At 54.1% G+C, this 15,753-nt stretch overlaps 5 protein-coding genes across 5 annotated transcripts; all 5 read left to right on the top strand.

Moving 5' to 3' along the window:
- Positions 1–1,094: 1,094 nt before the first annotated feature.
- On the top strand, positions 1,095–2,597 carry LOC4326053 (uncharacterized). The gene has a single exon (XM_015790692.3). It carries the CDS (start codon positions 1,204–1,206, stop codon positions 2,524–2,526), a length of 1,323 nt encoding a protein of 440 aa, XP_015646178.1. The 5' UTR covers positions 1,095–1,203; the 3' UTR covers positions 2,527–2,597.
- Positions 2,598–3,029: 432 nt separating this feature from the next.
- On the top strand, positions 3,030–4,121 carry LOC107276686 (uncharacterized). Its single transcript, XM_066307433.1, is given in 2 exon segments — positions 3,030–3,708; positions 3,711–4,121. Coding segments are annotated over 2 exon segments (981 nt in total). The 5' UTR covers positions 3,030–3,035; the 3' UTR covers positions 4,019–4,121.
- A 1,062-nt stretch (positions 4,122–5,183) lies between these two features.
- LOC107275494 (uncharacterized) lies at positions 5,184–6,502 on the top strand. The gene has a single exon (XM_015784764.2). It carries the CDS (start codon positions 5,234–5,236, stop codon positions 6,386–6,388), a length of 1,155 nt encoding a protein of 384 aa, XP_015640250.1. The 5' UTR covers positions 5,184–5,233; the 3' UTR covers positions 6,389–6,502.
- A 756-nt stretch (positions 6,503–7,258) lies between these two features.
- LOC107281124 (uncharacterized) lies at positions 7,259–8,398 on the top strand. The gene has a single exon (XM_015784750.2). The coding sequence runs from the start codon at positions 7,259–7,261 to the stop codon at positions 8,396–8,398; it is 1,140 nt and encodes a 379-aa protein (XP_015640236.2).
- Positions 8,399–10,949: 2,551 nt separating this feature from the next.
- On the top strand, positions 10,950–12,849 carry LOC4326052 (probable inactive purple acid phosphatase 16). The gene is made up of 5 exons (XM_015787011.3): positions 10,950–11,383; positions 11,457–11,681; positions 11,849–12,113; positions 12,197–12,371; positions 12,521–12,849. Exons 1-5 carry the CDS (start codon positions 11,113–11,115, stop codon positions 12,731–12,733), a joined length of 1,149 nt encoding a protein of 382 aa, XP_015642497.1. The 5' UTR covers positions 10,950–11,112; the 3' UTR covers positions 12,734–12,849.
- Positions 12,850–15,753: the final 2,904 nt, after the last annotated feature.

The following is a 15,753-nucleotide window of genomic DNA, read 5'->3' as shown; positions in this document are numbered from 1 at the left end:
GTCCAAGGAAGAGGATGATTTGATTAAAATGGTCCAACTGCTACTACTGCCCCTACCGGCTTACCACTGAGGTTGCTGACTCGCTAGCGCCAGGCGGCTAGGCGCTAGCTTGCAGCCTGCTAGTTGCTGTTGTGCCCGTGCTGCGGAGTGCCGGCCAGGCCAAGGAGCGGGTCGGCCGGAGCAGACGTGAGGCGACGATGGTCGGGCTGACAGCGACGGCGTTGCGTTGGCGCCGAGCAGGAGGAGGCTCGAGAGGCGAGGAGGAGACGAGGAGGAGAGAGCTGCTGGCCGCCGGCTGCGAGCGGCATCGGGCCAGTCATCGGCCGTCGCTCGGCGCCGGGCGGCAGCTAGGCGTCATCGTCGCGTGCGCCGGTGGCCGGTGTGGCAGTGCGGGACGGCGGTAGCGAGCAAGTGCGAGACGGTGTGCGGAGTCGCGGTCCTTGTGCGAAGACGAAGCGTTGGCGCAACGATGCGGTAGCGAGAAAGCAAAACTGTGGTATGGGCCGGGGTGGGGCGGCGCGGGCCATAGCTGGGCCGGCCGTCGCCCCATGCCGCCTAATGGGCACGTCCGCCCCTGCTTCCAGATTATTACTATGGCTTTGACAAGCTAGTCCAAATTTTCAGCTTCTGATATACGGAACCAAAACATGGCAACTTTTAGCATCAACCTGTATCACGTATGGAACGGCTTTGAGACGTTGTACAGAATATATCAAATTCCACAAGATTAGGGGTCGTTTTGGATTGAAGCCAAAACGTGACCCTACCAAAATTTTGGTAACTTTAATAGTAAACATGCTAGTTTGGATTGAAGCCAAACAATTGGTAGTGCCCACGCTCAATTTGGCTACATTCTAAAATCTTCTTCACTCTCATACTAAATTTTGGCTTTATATTGGTATTAAACCAAACATAGATTAGCTAACTTTGCTCTACCAAGAAATTGGTAGTGCCAAAATTTGCCTAGATTTTGGTACTACCAATTAATTGGTAGGGTAGAGAACCAAATAGGCCCTAGATGACTTGCCTTCTTTGTGACCGTTACCAAAAAAATCCATCCGTTGCGTCTTCAAATTCCATCCACGTTGAGGCCGCGATTTTAACTGCGAAGCGAACGACCTCAAATTTCATCCTCGATTCTCGCGCCGCGATCTTATCTTAAATGTGAAGTGAAGGTACGCGGCGCGCGGTGAACTCGCGATAATGGCGGTGGCGGCGGCGGACGGCATCGCCGCACTCGTCGACTGGTCCGACCTTCTGCCGGTGATCCTCGAGGACATCTCCCAGCGCGTCCATGGCGACGACCGCGCCGTGTTTGCCGCCGTCTGCAAGTCGTGGCGGCGCGCGGCGAGCGCGGCGGGCCCTCGCCTCAGCCGCCACTCCCTCCACCTTGTGGCGCTCTGCTCCGGCGCCAACGCCGTCGACTTCTCCTCCCGCCACGGCGACGTCGTCAAGACGGCGTACCTCGGCAGCGGCGGCGCGCGCCCCCACCGCATCATCGGCTGCTCCCACGGCTGGCTCGTCGTCGTGGACGAGGCGTGCCGCGCCTCCCTCCTCGAGCCCTTCACCGACGGCGCGCAGGTACCCCTGCCGCCCGTCACGTCGTTCGACTGCGAGTACTTCGTCACGGCCGTCGGTGGCGACGGCGACGGCGTCCCGGAATACTTCGCGGTGGACAATCACGCCTATCACCACCATCTCCAAGGCCATCGCAAGATCGAGTGGAAGCCTCCCAAATTGGTGCCGGTCCAGTCGATGCGCGATGAGTTCTTCCAGAAGGCGGCCATCGCCCCGGGGAGCCACCGGAAGGAGAGCTACGCCGCCGTGATGGTAAGCCACAGCGGCGGCTCCGGGCTGGCATTCGCGAGGTCCGGCGACGACCGCTGGACGTCGCTGCCCACCCAGGCATTGACGCGGTACGCGGACGTCATCTGGCACAACGGCGCGTTCTACACGCTCACCCGCGGCGACGGCGCCGTGGAGGCGTGGGAGCCGGACGGCCGCGCCCTGAAGCCACGGCTCGTGACGGGGCCGGTCATGAGGTGGGAGTTCAAGCGGCTGGTGGAATTCCACAGCGACACGTTCCACCAGCCGGCGTTCTACGAGGGCGCGAGGTACCTGGCCAAGCAGGCGGACGGCGGCGGGGGGCTACTGGTGGTGAGCACCGTGGCCATCCTCGACGACAGCAACGCGCTGCGGGCGCGGCGGTTCAAGGTGTTCGACGTGGACGAGGACAAGGGCGAGTGGCGCTCCCGGGACGACGTCGGCGACGCCGCAGTGCTGGTGGGGATCAACCACGGCGAGTGCGTGTCGACGCGGGAGTACCCGTGCCTGAAGCCCAACTGCGTGTACTACGTGGTCAAGTCGTTCGCGGCGGATTTCGAGGAGGAGGAGAAGGGATGCTCGCGGTACGAGAGCGGCGTGTGCGATGTCAAGACGGGGGTGGCGTCCAGGATGTCGGTGTTTCGGCGCGCCGCCGGCGGCCATCCTGTTTGGTTTGTGCCCTCCGCTGTTTCTCGCAGGTGAAGTGATGACAAATTTGAAAACCGTGTACTTAAATTTCAGAAATTTCAAGGGATTTTAGTTACCCAGAGAAATTTTTCAAGGATTTTTATCGCGTTGTGGTTTTCACGTTCTTGGGTCGCTGGGCCAAATCGAGATTTCAAACGTTAAATATTCAAAACTGGACAGAAACTAAATATTTGACTTCATATGCAAGTGCCCAACTGATGATGTTCTTAACTCTGACGGCGAGTGTTGTGGTTTTCACTTTCGTTCTTGTGTCGCTGGGCCAAATCGAGGTTTAAATGTTGGTTAATTTTATCATCCTTAAGAATGTAGCGTAAAATTTAGTACTTTCTCAAAGTACTGTAAAAATTCCTCTTATCGGTTTCGTTGGGGGCAAGTCAAGTTAAAGTCCATATTTGGTTGCTGGTGGCAGAGATTATCTCGTAGAATCACCTCCTTATTAAACAGTGGAATTAGCCGGTAAACCAAACTGTACACATTTGCAACGCCAACCAAATCTATCAACCATGGCGCCGCCCGTCTGCTTCTCCGACCTGCCACCTGAAGCCCTCGACGACATCGCCCGCCGCGCCGGCGCCCTCAACAACGTCGTGTGCTCCGCCGTCTGCAGGCCATGGCGGCGCGCCCTGAAAACCACGCGCCTCGGGCTACTGAAGCAACCGAACCGGCCGTATAGCGTCAACCTAGAGCTGTGGTGCGGCAGCATCGAGCTTCATCCCATCCGCCGCTGCATCAACGGCGAACGAACCGTCCGCATCGCCAACCACGACGGCGCCGCGCCAGTAACCCGCATCGTCGGTTCTTCCCACGGCTGGCTCGTCACCGTCGACGAGGACGGCGGCCTGTCCCTGCTCGAGGCCGTCACCGGCAGGTTGTACCCGCTGCCTCCCATCACTTCGTCCGGTAGCAAGAAGGTGGCCAAGGACCTCGACCAGATGGGCGAGTCCATGTTCCAGAAGGCCGAGCTGGTTCCCGGCCACCGGCTGGGCACCTTCGCCGTGATGCTGATCCACGGCGGCGGGTTCGGCATGTCGTTCCTCCGTCCAGGCGCCAAATGCTGGACGGCGGTGCGCGTCCCGAAATGGATGAAGCAAAAGTTCGTCGACGTCGTGTTCCACCAGGGCGCGTTCTACACGGTCAGCCGCGACGCCGAGGTGAGCGCCTGGACGCCGGACGCGTCTCGGAGCCGAGGCAGGAGTGCGCGTGGGTCTCCCTCGTGGTGTCGATCGGCGGCGGCGACCTGCTCATGGTGTCTCGGTTGCACGAGCGCGAGGGGGCGTGGCTCGCCGTGGAGGACCTCGGGGAGGCGGCCATCTTGGTGGGGAGCAGCTGCAGCTTGAGCGTGTCGACGCGAGGCTCCCGCGACGCGTTGCGCAACCACCTCTACTTCGCTCGGCCACCCTACCGCCTACTCGCTGCCGACGGCGTCGGCGGGATATGGCTTCCAACTGAATTCCGTTGCAATCAGGCCCCGTTTTCCTTAGCTTAATGTTCCTCTACAGTAGTGTTAGCAGTTTCAGCTAAAGTGATGCATACATAACTTGTTTGACTTATTATAGTCACATATGTTATTACGAAGCGAACGTATCTCAACTGGTTATAATTCTTGTGGTGGAACCTATTTATACACGACTCAAATCTTAGAATCGACACGGTTAATATCACTGTCAATTCTCCTATCTAAACTCTTAATCAAATTTTCATGTTAATATCATCATTAATTCTCTCGTCTAAACTCCTAAATCTATTCCCTCAAATTGCCAAACAAGTTGTTTCTTCTCATTTACATGTGTAATTGCAGCAACAGCCTTCCAATATAGTTAAAGAGAGATAAAAGTTGAGAGGGACACTCTATATCCAAGAGCAGGGCCGGCCCTGACTTTTTGGTGGCCCGGTGCAAAACAAAAAATGAAGATCCCCATTCATCATAAAAAAACAAGATAATATTTTAAAACTCATGTCATTAACGAATTTCACACTAATAAATTTAAAATACAATCAAACAGTCACGATATACTCGATCGTCGATCGGTCTTCTATCTTTTCTCTAAACCTATCAGGCCTGATACAGTGATATCATTGTATACATATTTTGGAGGCCCAATACAGTCACACCTTCCGCGCTGCCCTAGGGCCCAGACCTTCCGCGCTGCCCCAGGGCCGACCCTGTCCAAGAGCAGAAGTCTACAACGGTTTTGACTTGCAGAAAGAGAAATTTTACACTACTTTAGAAAATATTTTGAGGTATCTAAATTTTAGGCTAGAATTTTTTGTACCTTAAGGTACTTAATATGGTACCTCTGTGTACTTTCTCAAGAAAACGTTAGATCTTCGAAACTAGACAAATCAATATTTTGTTTTCTTGATTTCAAATACAAATCTGGTAGTTTCAACTTTGTGCAAATTTGCCGCTCAGAATGCATGGACACCTTCTATACAATCTGCAAAACGTTATTTGTTTCCCAGTACAGACTGAATGGATGGATGTCACGAACACTGGAAGATTGGGCTAATGGAAGATGGATCTTAATTTAATCAGTTTCGTTGGGGGCAAGTCAAGTAAGTCTATATTTGGCTGTTTGTTATAGAGATAATCTCGTAGAATCAGCATCTTAAACAGAGGAACGAACCATAAACACCGAGGATCGCTCCTTCACTATCGCTGGATAAACACTGTATAGTTGTTACATTTCCATCGCCAACAATGGCGCATGTCAGCTTCTCCGATCTGCCACCTGAAGCTCTCGACGACATCGCCCGCCGCGCTGGCGCCCTCAACAACGTCGTCTGCTCCGCCGTCTGCCGGCCATGGCGCCGCGCCCTGAAAACCACGCGCCTCCGCCTACTCAAACGACCTAGCCGCCCGTACAGCGTGAGACTAGACAAGTGGAGGAACGGCACCATCAGTCTCTGCCTGGCCGTTCGCCTCGGCTGCAGCAGTGAATCAACCATCTATGTCCCCATCGCCATGGTTGACGGCGGCGACAAGCTACCAACCCGCATCATCGGGTCCTCCCATGGCTGGCTCGTCACCGTCGACAAGGAGTGCGGCCTGTCCCTGCTCGAGGCCTTCACCGGCAGGGTGTTCCCGCTGCCTCCCATCACTTCGTCCGGCAGCAAGAAGGTGGCCAAGGAGCTCGACCAGTCCATGTTCTACAAGGCGACGTTGGCTCCCGGCCGCCGGCTGGGCGCGTTCGCCGTGATGCTGATCCACGGCGGCGGGTTCGGCCTGTCGTTCCTCCGGCCCGATGCCAAATCGTGGACGGCGGTGCGCGTGCCGAAACGGATGCAGCACAAGTACACGGACATCGTGTTCCACCGCGGTGCGTTCTACACTGCCAGCCGCGACGGCGAGGTGGCCGCCTGGGCGCCGGACGCGAGCTCCAGCGGCCTGCACGCGGGGCGCGTCTCGGAGCCGACGCAGGAGTGCACGTGGGCCGCCCTCGTGGAGTCGGTCGGCGGCGACGACCTGCTCATGGTGAGCAGCTTCGTCGTGGAAGAAGGCTTTGCCGCGCATGGCCAATGGTACCGGCTACCGCGCCGGCGGTACGCGGTGTCGCGCTACGACGGCGAGCGCGAGGGGACGTCGTCGTGGCTCCCCGTGGAGGATCTCGGCGAGGCTGCCATCTTGGTGGGAAGCAGCTGCAGCTTGTGCGTGTCGACGCGAGGCTTCCACGACGATTTGCGCAACCGCCTCTTTTTCGCATGGCCGTCCTACGAATCAGGCAAATACTACTGCTTCCACCCTGACGAGTATCGCCTGCCGACGGCGACGCCGGGTTGTACTTACCTGATTGTGCCGCATTACGGCGGCTCTTGGTTTGCGCCTTATGTTGCACCTGAATTCCATTGGTATTAGACCCGGCTATGTTTAATGTGTATTTTTGAATCACCGACTAACGTGTCTACTTTACTCTCTCTGTCTCAAAATAAATTATTGTTTACACAAATTTAAATAGTCTAGATTCGTATAAAAAAATTGGCTTGTTCTACCACCGCAGGATTACTTGTTATGGGTAAGTCCGCACATATATAGATGGTTTCTAATTAACCGATTGATGTCCACTCGTTTACTGTATATTAAAAAAATGGTTATGTTTTTTTTTAAAAAAATATAGTATATCACTCCACATATATGCAAGTTGAAATACAATTTCTATAAGTTAGTCGGGTGTCTCGTCGTTAATGGGTACGTTGCCTTTTACTGAAAAGAAAATAGCAAGGAGCTGATTTGGTTTGCAGAGATGCTTCCAATATGTTAGCCCTTCAAAGCTGGATATAAACTAAAGTTTTTCTTTCAAAAAAGTTGCACTTCAAATACAAGTCAGGTTTGTTTCGAATTTGTGCAAATTCGCCTCTCAAAATTCATGGACACCTCATATAAATATACAGAAAGTGCCTGTAGTATTCCGTTCCAAATTGCACGATACTTCCGTACATGCCACGAAGGCACGATCGAGCACGGGAATATTGGATCGATCCTTTATCAGCTTCGTTGGGGGAAAATGAAGTAATAACGTCTACGTATATTTGGCCGTTGGTTGTAGAGATTATCTCGTAGAATCACCATCTTATCACAGATACGTATATTTGGCCGTTGGTTGTAGAGATAATCTCGTAGAATCACCATCTTAACACAGATGAATGAACGATAAACACCGAACACCACGTCATCACAATCGCTGGCTAAACACTGAATTGTCGTTACACATCTGCACCTCCAAACACCATGGCGCCCGTCTGCTTCTCTGACCTGCCACCTGAAGCGCTCGACGACATCGCCCGCTGCGCCGGACCCCTCGACAACGTCGTGTGCTCCGCCGTCTGCCGGCCGTGGCGCCGCGCCCTGAAAACCACGCGCCTCCGCACACTCGAACAACCGAGCCGCCCGTACAGCGTGAGACTAGACCAGTGGAGCAATGGCATCGAGCTCTGTCCTCTCCGCCTCACCCGCGAACGAATCGTCCGCATCCCCAGCGACGGCGGCGCCGCGCCAGTGACCCGCATCATCGGGTCCTCCCACGGCTGGCTCGTCACCGTCGACGAGGAGTGCGGCCTGTCCCTGCTCGAGGCCGTCACCGGCAGGGCGTTCCCGCTGCCTCCCATCACCTCGTCCGGCAGCAAGAAGGTGGCCAGGGACCTCGACCAGATGGGCGAGTCCATGTTCCAGAAGGCGGAGCTGGTTCCCGGCCGCCGTGTCGGCACCTTCGCCGTGATGCTGATCCACGGCGGCGGGAACGGCCTGTCGTTCCTCCGGCCCGGCGCCAAGTCGTGGACGGCGCTGTGGTTCCCGAAATGGATGCAGCACAAGTACGTCGACGTCGTCTACCACAAGGGCGCGTTCTACACGGCGAGCCGCGAGGCCGCGGTGACCGCCTGGGCGCCGGACGCGAGCTCGAGCGGCCTGCACGCGACGCGCGTCACGGAGCCGAGGCCGGAGAAGTGCACGTGGGCCGCACTCGTGGAGTCGCTCGGCGGCGGCGACCTGCTCATGGTGAGCAGCGTCGGCGCCATGGACGACGAAGACCATGCGCGACACGGCTACCTCCGCGGGTCCCGGCGGTACGAGGTGTCCCGCTACGAGGAGCGCGAGGAGGGGAGGTGGCTCCCCGTGGAGGATCTCGGCGAGGTGGCCATCCTGGTGGGGATCGGCGGCCGCAGCCTGTGCGTGTCGACGCGAGGCGGCCGTGACGCGCTGCGCAACCACCTCTACTTCGCTCGGCCGTTCGTGTCCTTCGAGTACTACGACGGGCATCCTCGGGAGTATCGCCTGCCGACGGCGACGCCGGGGTGCGGCTTCGTATATGTTCCCGGCTGCAGCAGCTCTTGGTTTCTGCCTTACGTTGCACCTGAATCTCATTGCAATTAGGACTCGGTTTGGTGTCCATTTTTTTCTGACCAAACCTCTTCATCGATGTGTTACAGTGTTGGTACATTGTTACACACGTATCCTTTGCATGTAGCAAGGCTGAGACTCTCTCGCTTTGAGCATTAGAGACAAATAGCCTGTGGGCTCCCATAGCCAGACTCGTAAGTTAACAGAAAGGAGGCTGCTATATACCGGTATCTCGTTGGGATACTGTCCCAACAGGATCGCTCCATGTCCACCTCCCTCAGACGCGAGAGCGCAGGCCATGGCGCCAAGCGAGATGTGGGAGTAGCACAGATGCGGCTAACGCCGGCGGCGCGGACGCAAACGGCGCGGACGACCTCCGGCGTGGAGGACGCGGCCGCCGGCTGAGGCGTGGACGACGGACGCGTCTGCCGGTGACGAGCTCCCGACGGAGGACACGGTCGCTGGCGACGAGCTCCGATGTGGACCGTGGACGGGGGAGGATGCGGCTGCCGGCGACGAGGTTCGGGTTCAGTGTGGAGCGTGGATGGGGGAGGACGCGGCCGCCGGCGACGATGCCTCGACACCTCGACACCCAGCTCCTGGTATCTAGTAGGTATCATATGAATATGATACCTCACAAGTATCACCCCGATACGTCGTAGAAATCACACGATACCTGATAGGTATCACATGATACCTCACGAGTATCGCCTGATACGTGATAGGAATCGTCTGATACCTGATACGTGGTAGAATCGCATGATACCTGGTAGGTATCACCTGATACCAGCTAATTATCAGGTGATACATATAAGGTATCATACGATTCTTACCACGTAGAAGATAATAGTTGCGAGGTATCAAGTGATACTTGAGTAGGATCATGTTAAACCTGGGAGGTATCATGATCCTCCTTAGTATCATGTTCGGTTTCACCAGGTTTCATAGGTGATACTTTGGGAGGATCATGTGATACCTGAGAGGTATCATGATCCTCATCTGTATCATGTTTGGTATCATTAGTTTGCACAAATGATATCCTAGGAGGATCACATGATACTCCTCAAAAGTATCATTATGTGTGATACCTATGCAGTACCGCATGACACTACATAGGTATCATATCTAGTAACAAGATCCTATGGGTTTCACAGATGATACTTTAGTAGGATCGTGTGATACTTGTGTTTCTACCACATATCAGATGATACTTGCGAGGTATCAGATGATACCTATGAGGTATCATGCGATTCTTATCACGTGGTGGGTGATGCTTGCGATGTATCAGGTCCTGATACTTAACTCATGTATCATGCAATTCTTACCACGTAGAAGATGATTCTACCACACTCCACAGCCAGCCATGACCAAATTAACAAGTTCTTTGCACCCCCGTCTTGTCTCTTTTCTCCCCCAAAGTAGCAGATGGATAGGATGAAGGCCCGGACTCACAGCGGGATCGACGGCCGGCGACGAAGGCGCCGACCGGAGAGGGCCCGCAACGGAGTTGGGGCGCCGGCGGAGGGCGGACCGGCCGGCCACGCAGATGGAGCCAAGGGTGGGCGTTAACGGCGGCGTGGTGGTTGGCAGGCAACGGTGCTGGAGCTCCCGGCGGCAAATCCGGCGACCACGTCGCCGATGGCCACGTCGCCGATGGCCACGTCGCCGGTGATGGAGTTGGGGCACCGGCGGAGAGCGCACCGGCCGGCCACGCGGATGGAGCACCAGGCGGCAATCCAACGACCATGTTGCCGGCGGCCGCGTCTCCGGTGGCCACGTCCTCTTCTCCCCGAGCGGGTCTTATTCCCAGCCTGCGCCGGAGTCGCCGATGGCCACCTTCTCACGGCTTAGGCGCCGATGGCCACCTCCTCCTCACGGCTTAGGTGCTCAGCCTCGTTCCTATTTGGATGGGAAAGGTGGACGAAGGGTATCCCGTCCAACGGTATACTGGTATATAGCATTTCCGTAACAGAAAAAGTCCACTTTGATTCCCATTAAAATAGGCCGAATCTAATTCGTACCCCACAATATATTTTTGCGTGTGTAAATGACAGATGGATCTCACAGATATTCTTTTAATTCTAATATCACATAAGCGCCACGTGAGACGAACACCATGTCAACACTGCCACATTAGCGTCACGTCAGCAAAACCGCTGAGAAAGTCAAATTGCACTAGTTTTAATAGTTTGAGGAGTCGTCATATCCTGTTTTGTGGTTGAGGGGTATAAATTAGATTCGACCTATATTTTTAAGGTTTGACTTAAATATTGTACTAAACGATCTCTTTACGAGTATGGAGGGAGTATTAAACAAGTCGAGATGCATTTTCTAGCCACGACAACTTACTCATCTTTTATTAAAATCCATCTTCGGAGAGCATATTCTTGCTTGCTACCTGAGCTCCTCGCCGCATATACTCTCTCTCTCTCTCTCTCTCTGCTTCTGGATGAATGACATGATTCGGCGTAACGTGACTGTCCCATTATCTTGTGTCCACTTTATTTATATTTACGCTAACAATCAGCGTAACGCAACGAAATAAAGCGCCGCGTCTTTACTCTTTTGTGGACAGTGACCCATCAATCAATGCACAAGCAGCAGTGACGTACTGACGTTAATCGCAGCTCTACCCATCATTTGCAGCCACCAGCATCTGCTCCGGCACGCTTCTGCCACCGCCGTCGCCGGAGATCCGTCACGCGTCCGACTCCGATTGACTGAACCGTCGGAGCACGTACGCCGGGATGCGGTGCTGGCGTCGCCTGGCGGCGGCCGGCGCACTGCTCGCCGCCCTCTGCGCCGCGCTTGCTCTGGCGGTGGCGGAGCACCGGCGCCCTGACACCACGGCCAGCAGCAGCAGCCGCCGGCCGCTGCGGTTCGCGTCGGGAGGAGGGTTCAAGGTGGCGCTCTTCGCCGACCTGCATTACGGCGAGAACGCCTGGACGGACTGGGGCCCACGGCAGGACGCCGGCTCCGACCGCGTCATGGCCGCCGTCCTCGACGCCGAGAAGCCCGGTGCGTGCGGCGTCCCCTCGCCTGAAATGTAAAATTGCGAGTTCTTTTCGCTGAAATCTCCCGGAATTCGCAGACTTCGTGGTGTACCTCGGCGACCTCGTGACCGCGAACAATCTAGGGATCCCCAACGCGAGCCTGTACTGGGACAGAGCGATTTCTCCGACCAGAGGCAGGGGGATCCCGTGGGCGACGGTGTTCGGGAACCACGACGACATGCCGTTCGAGTGGCCTCCTGAGTGGTTCTCTCCTGCAGGCGTTCCGCCGCTGCATTGCCCACCACCGAGCATGTCAGATTCAGGTAAACTTAAGATAGTTCATTTCTGAATTTGTTTCAGTTCAGTCACTGAACTTCAGCGCAGAAAAAAGAAAAGGAAAAGAAAGAAGGCAACCACTGTATGCTTTCAAACAAAAGTAATCATTCATTTGAACTTTTCAAGAAAACCATGTTTTTAACTTGATGTGCAGACTGCAGCTTCCGAGGAACACCGCGACTTGAACTGATGACAAGTGAGGTTATCCGTAATGGATTGTCATATTCATCAAATGGCCCCAAGGACCTCTGGCCTGCTGTTTCCAACTACGTCTTGCAGGTGCTATCACAGAAGCGAGATGATCCAGCTCTGCTCATGTATTTCCTTGACTCCGGTGGTGGATCCTATCCAGAAGTGATATCCAGTGCTCAGGTTCAGTGGTTTCATAGTCAATCTCAGTTCCTTAATCCAAATGGAAGGTCAGAAACTTGTATCAATTTTGCACATACTCAAAATTCAAGCTTCTGCAACTCAAAATTAATGTTGTGTAATTATTCTACAGGATTCCAGAGATAATCTTTTGGCATATTCCAAGTACGGCATATGCCAAGGTTGCGCCGAAAGCTAAGTCCGAAATAAGAAAACCCTGTGTTGGCTCTATCAACAGGGAAGAAGTAGCACCACAAGAAGCTGAATGGGGTATGATGGATGCCCTTGTCAAGAGGGCTTCAGTGAAGGTTTGTTTCATCTGAACATTTCTTGACATGTATACAGAATTTCTTATCCCCTGAATCCCTTCAGATAACTTAGATACACAGGTCAAAATTCAGAAGACACTTACTTTTTATTTGTTAGAGAACATATATCATTGGTTGTCATTTTACAGGCAATTTTCGTTGGTCACAACCACGGCCTGGATTGGTGCTGCCCACACGAGAAACTCTGGCTATGTTTTGCCCGACACACAGGCTATGGTGGCTACGGTAACTGGCCAAGAGGAGCAAGGGTTATTGAGATATCTGAACAGCCCTTCTCAATTCAGTCATGGATACGGATGGAGGATGGGACAACGCACAGCGATATTAGCTTGAGCTCCTAGACTTGTAAATGAAATGTAGTTGCTGGAGTTTTATTTCAGACAAATAAAGAGTCCAAGTAGGAAAATGAAGGTGGACACTGTATATAATTAAGCTGAGCCCCCTTGTAAAATTGTAATATATGCGTACAGAGTAAGAAAAGGTTGGCAGAAAGAAAGAGAAAAGAGTAGGAAAAATGATGAACCTATGGGATCCACTGCCACGTGTCAAGCTACGTGGTGCCATGTCAGATGAAATCACCAGAAAAAAAAGTTACAGGGAGGAAAAACAAACCGATATCATATCAGCAGTTGAGGGAGTCTTCTTATTTTGGAATAAGTTCACTTTGGATCCATTTATTTGTCGCCTAGTCCGATTTTCATCCCCTGTTCGCAAAACTAGGTACGATGGGTCCCCAACTTAACGAAACCATTTAAATAAGGTCCTTTTGACCAGGTCTTCGTCCAACATGTCGTTGACGTGACGCTTATGTGGCAATTAGATCGGAAAAAATAATAAAACACGTGGGACCCACATATCAGTTTCACACGCAAATAATAAAAAAATGGGTGGGCCCATGTGGGCCCACACGTCATCCTCACCACCATCTTCTCTCTATCTCCCCTCTCTCTATCCTCTCTATCCATCTCTCTCTCCAACCGACGGAGCGGAGTGGGCGGCGGCCGGAGTGGGCGACGGCAGGGCGGAGCGGCGGCAGAGCAGAGGGGCAGAGGCAGAGAGGGGCGGAGACGAGGGGTGAAGCGGCGCGTTGTGGGCGGAGCGGCCGGCCGACGGGGGAGAAGTCGCAGCGCGGCGGTGGCCGGAGGGCCGCGGGGCGCCGACCGTTGGGAGCAGAGGAGCCGCCCGTGGCCTGTGGCCGTCTGCGGGTGCGTGCCGGCGTCCACCTTGATGTTGGTGTTGCCGTTGGCGACGAGGCCATCGACCAGGGTCTTGAGGTCGGCCTGTGCGTCGCCGGCGACGTAAGCGGAGCGGACAGAGGCGTCGCGCTCGACTTCGACCTCCATGAGCTTAGAGAAGACGCCAACCATGGCCGCCGTGTTGTACGTGCAGGCCTCCGTCTGTAGGTACGCGCCCCGGTGGTCGGTGAACACGTCGTTGCCGTTGGGCCCGCCGACGACGGTGCCGTCGAGGTCGTGCGACTTCTCCCCCCGCCGCGCTGTGGAATGAAAGCATACTGCTCGGCAACTACTGGACTACCTAGTGAAATAGCTCTTCAAATCTACAAACAAAATTACAGAAAATTACAGACATGTGAATCAATGACAAATTGTTCATTATACTTTTGCAAATTGCAATGTTTTCACTTGTCATTTGTCAAATACTCAACAAATGTTACATTTTTATGATGCCAAAGCCTTTCCTTTCCCCTTTCTATCCATTTGTGCTGAATCGGGCTAGTTGCTTTGCTGCCTTGCCCTTGCTGACTTGTTGGTGTTGCTGCCTGCTCGGCTTAGAGCTGGGCTGCTGCACGCAGGCGCACAGCCGTGCAGGCCAGGTGGCACCGCGGCACTAGGAGCGGGCAAGCACCGCCGCGCCGGCCTGCAGTCTGCAGAGGCTCGCCACCTAGCCTGGACGCTGCACCCACACTGTTCATGGCTTCACTCAATTCGACGCGATTGGGGTTTTGGAATGGGGAATTTTCGACCAACGGCCGGCGTTGTGGGCCGCGCCACCGGGGGCGGGGAGCAGCGGCGGTGGTGGGCACGAGTGCAGCTTCAAGATCCTGCTCATCAGGGACTCCGGCGTCGGCAAGAGCCGCCCTCCCTGCTTCGCCGGCTGGAGAGAGAAAAGAGGGAGAGAGAGAGAGAGGGGGATAGAGAGAAGAGGTAGTGAGCATGACGTGTGGGTCCACAATTTTTTTTTGTTATTTGTGTGTGAAACTGACAGGTGGGTCCCACGTGTTTTATTATTTTTTCGAATCTAATTGTCACATAAACGCTACGTCAACAACACTTTGGACAAAGACCTAGTCAAAAGGAGCGCCACCTCAGTCAAAACTGGACTAAATACCGCCGAGGGACCTCATTTAAACGATTTCGTAAATAGAGGGACCCAAAGTGAACTTATTCCTCTTATTTTATCTGGTTTTACTCAGTCAATTAAGGGACTCTAATTAGACTTTTGCCACCTATACCGATGGCTTCTATCCAAATTCCAATGGGCCCAATTGGATCGGGTGAGTCTCTGCGATCGGTTTCTATACAAAACTGTTATGGGTCTGATGGCCCAGTGTTAGTTACGATTTGTGGGCTTATTTGGTTCTTTGCGCTTGTCCGGAATCAGTTTATATTGTGCAGGACTAAGTTCACTTGAGGTTCCTTAACTTTATCAACGAATCTGATTTTCATCCTTCAACCGGAAAATCAGATACAACAGGTCCCTCAACTGTCAAAGCCGGTGTAATGTAGGTCTTATGGCGGTTTGGACGATGTTTTTAGCTGACGTGGCGCCTACGTGACTAGTTTGACTCAGTCTTTATCCCACGACAATAAAAATAATAATTAAAAATAGTGTGGCCGACGTGGGTCCTACGTGTCATTCTCACTCCCTCCTCTTCTCTCTCCTCCCTCTCCCGGCCATTCTTCTTCCTCCTCTATCCTCTCTTCGTCTCTCTCCCCTATCCTCTCTTTTCTCCTCTATCTCCCTTCCAGGCACAACGGCAGACGGGGCGGCGTGCAGTGGCCGTCGGGAGAAGGAGCGATGGTCCTCAAAGGCTCCCCGCTCCTTCTCCCAATCGCCGATTCTATTACGACGCTGCAACTGCCCAAGCACAACAAATATAAGAGGTGGACATCCTTGGACCTCGCGGGCTACCAGCGCACAACCAACCCGATAAGGCCAACCACAACGCACCCTCCTACCGCGCCGTCTACCGCCATCAGTGTCACACCCCAATCTGGTACCGCCGTAGAACGGCACCTGACTGGAGCGTGTCGTAGGAAAAACGGCGCGAACCGCTTCCTACGAAACCGCGATCTCAGTACCAGTCCCAGGACATAGCGCTGGTACCCACGGTGACAAA

Source organism: Oryza sativa, chromosome 1, assembly GCF_034140825.1.
Source record: "Oryza sativa Japonica Group chromosome 1, ASM3414082v1".
Lineage (NCBI taxonomy): Eukaryota > Viridiplantae > Streptophyta > Magnoliopsida > Poales > Poaceae > Oryza > Oryza sativa.
The sequence above is the reverse complement of the archived record's forward strand: the minus strand, read 5'-3'. Positions and strand labels throughout refer to the sequence as shown.

Coding starts and splice junctions, on each gene's coding strand:
- LOC4326053 (XM_015790692.3), top strand. CDS start 1,204: ATGGCGGTGGCGGCGGCGGACGGCATCGCCGCACTCGTCGACTGGTCC.
- LOC107275494 (XM_015784764.2), top strand. CDS start 5,234: ATGGCGCATGTCAGCTTCTCCGATCTGCCACCTGAAGCTCTCGACGAC.
- LOC107281124 (XM_015784750.2), top strand. CDS start 7,259: ATGGCGCCCGTCTGCTTCTCTGACCTGCCACCTGAAGCGCTCGACGAC.
- LOC4326052 (XM_015787011.3), top strand. CDS start 11,113: ATGCGGTGCTGGCGTCGCCTGGCGGCGGCCGGCGCACTGCTCGCCGCC. Junction 11,384..11,456: donor CCTCGACGCCGAGAAGCCCG/GTGCGTGCGGCG, acceptor CGGAATTCGCAG/ACTTCGTGGTGTACCTCGGC. Junction 11,682..11,848: donor ACCGAGCATGTCAGATTCAG/GTAAACTTAAGA, acceptor CTTGATGTGCAG/ACTGCAGCTTCCGAGGAACA.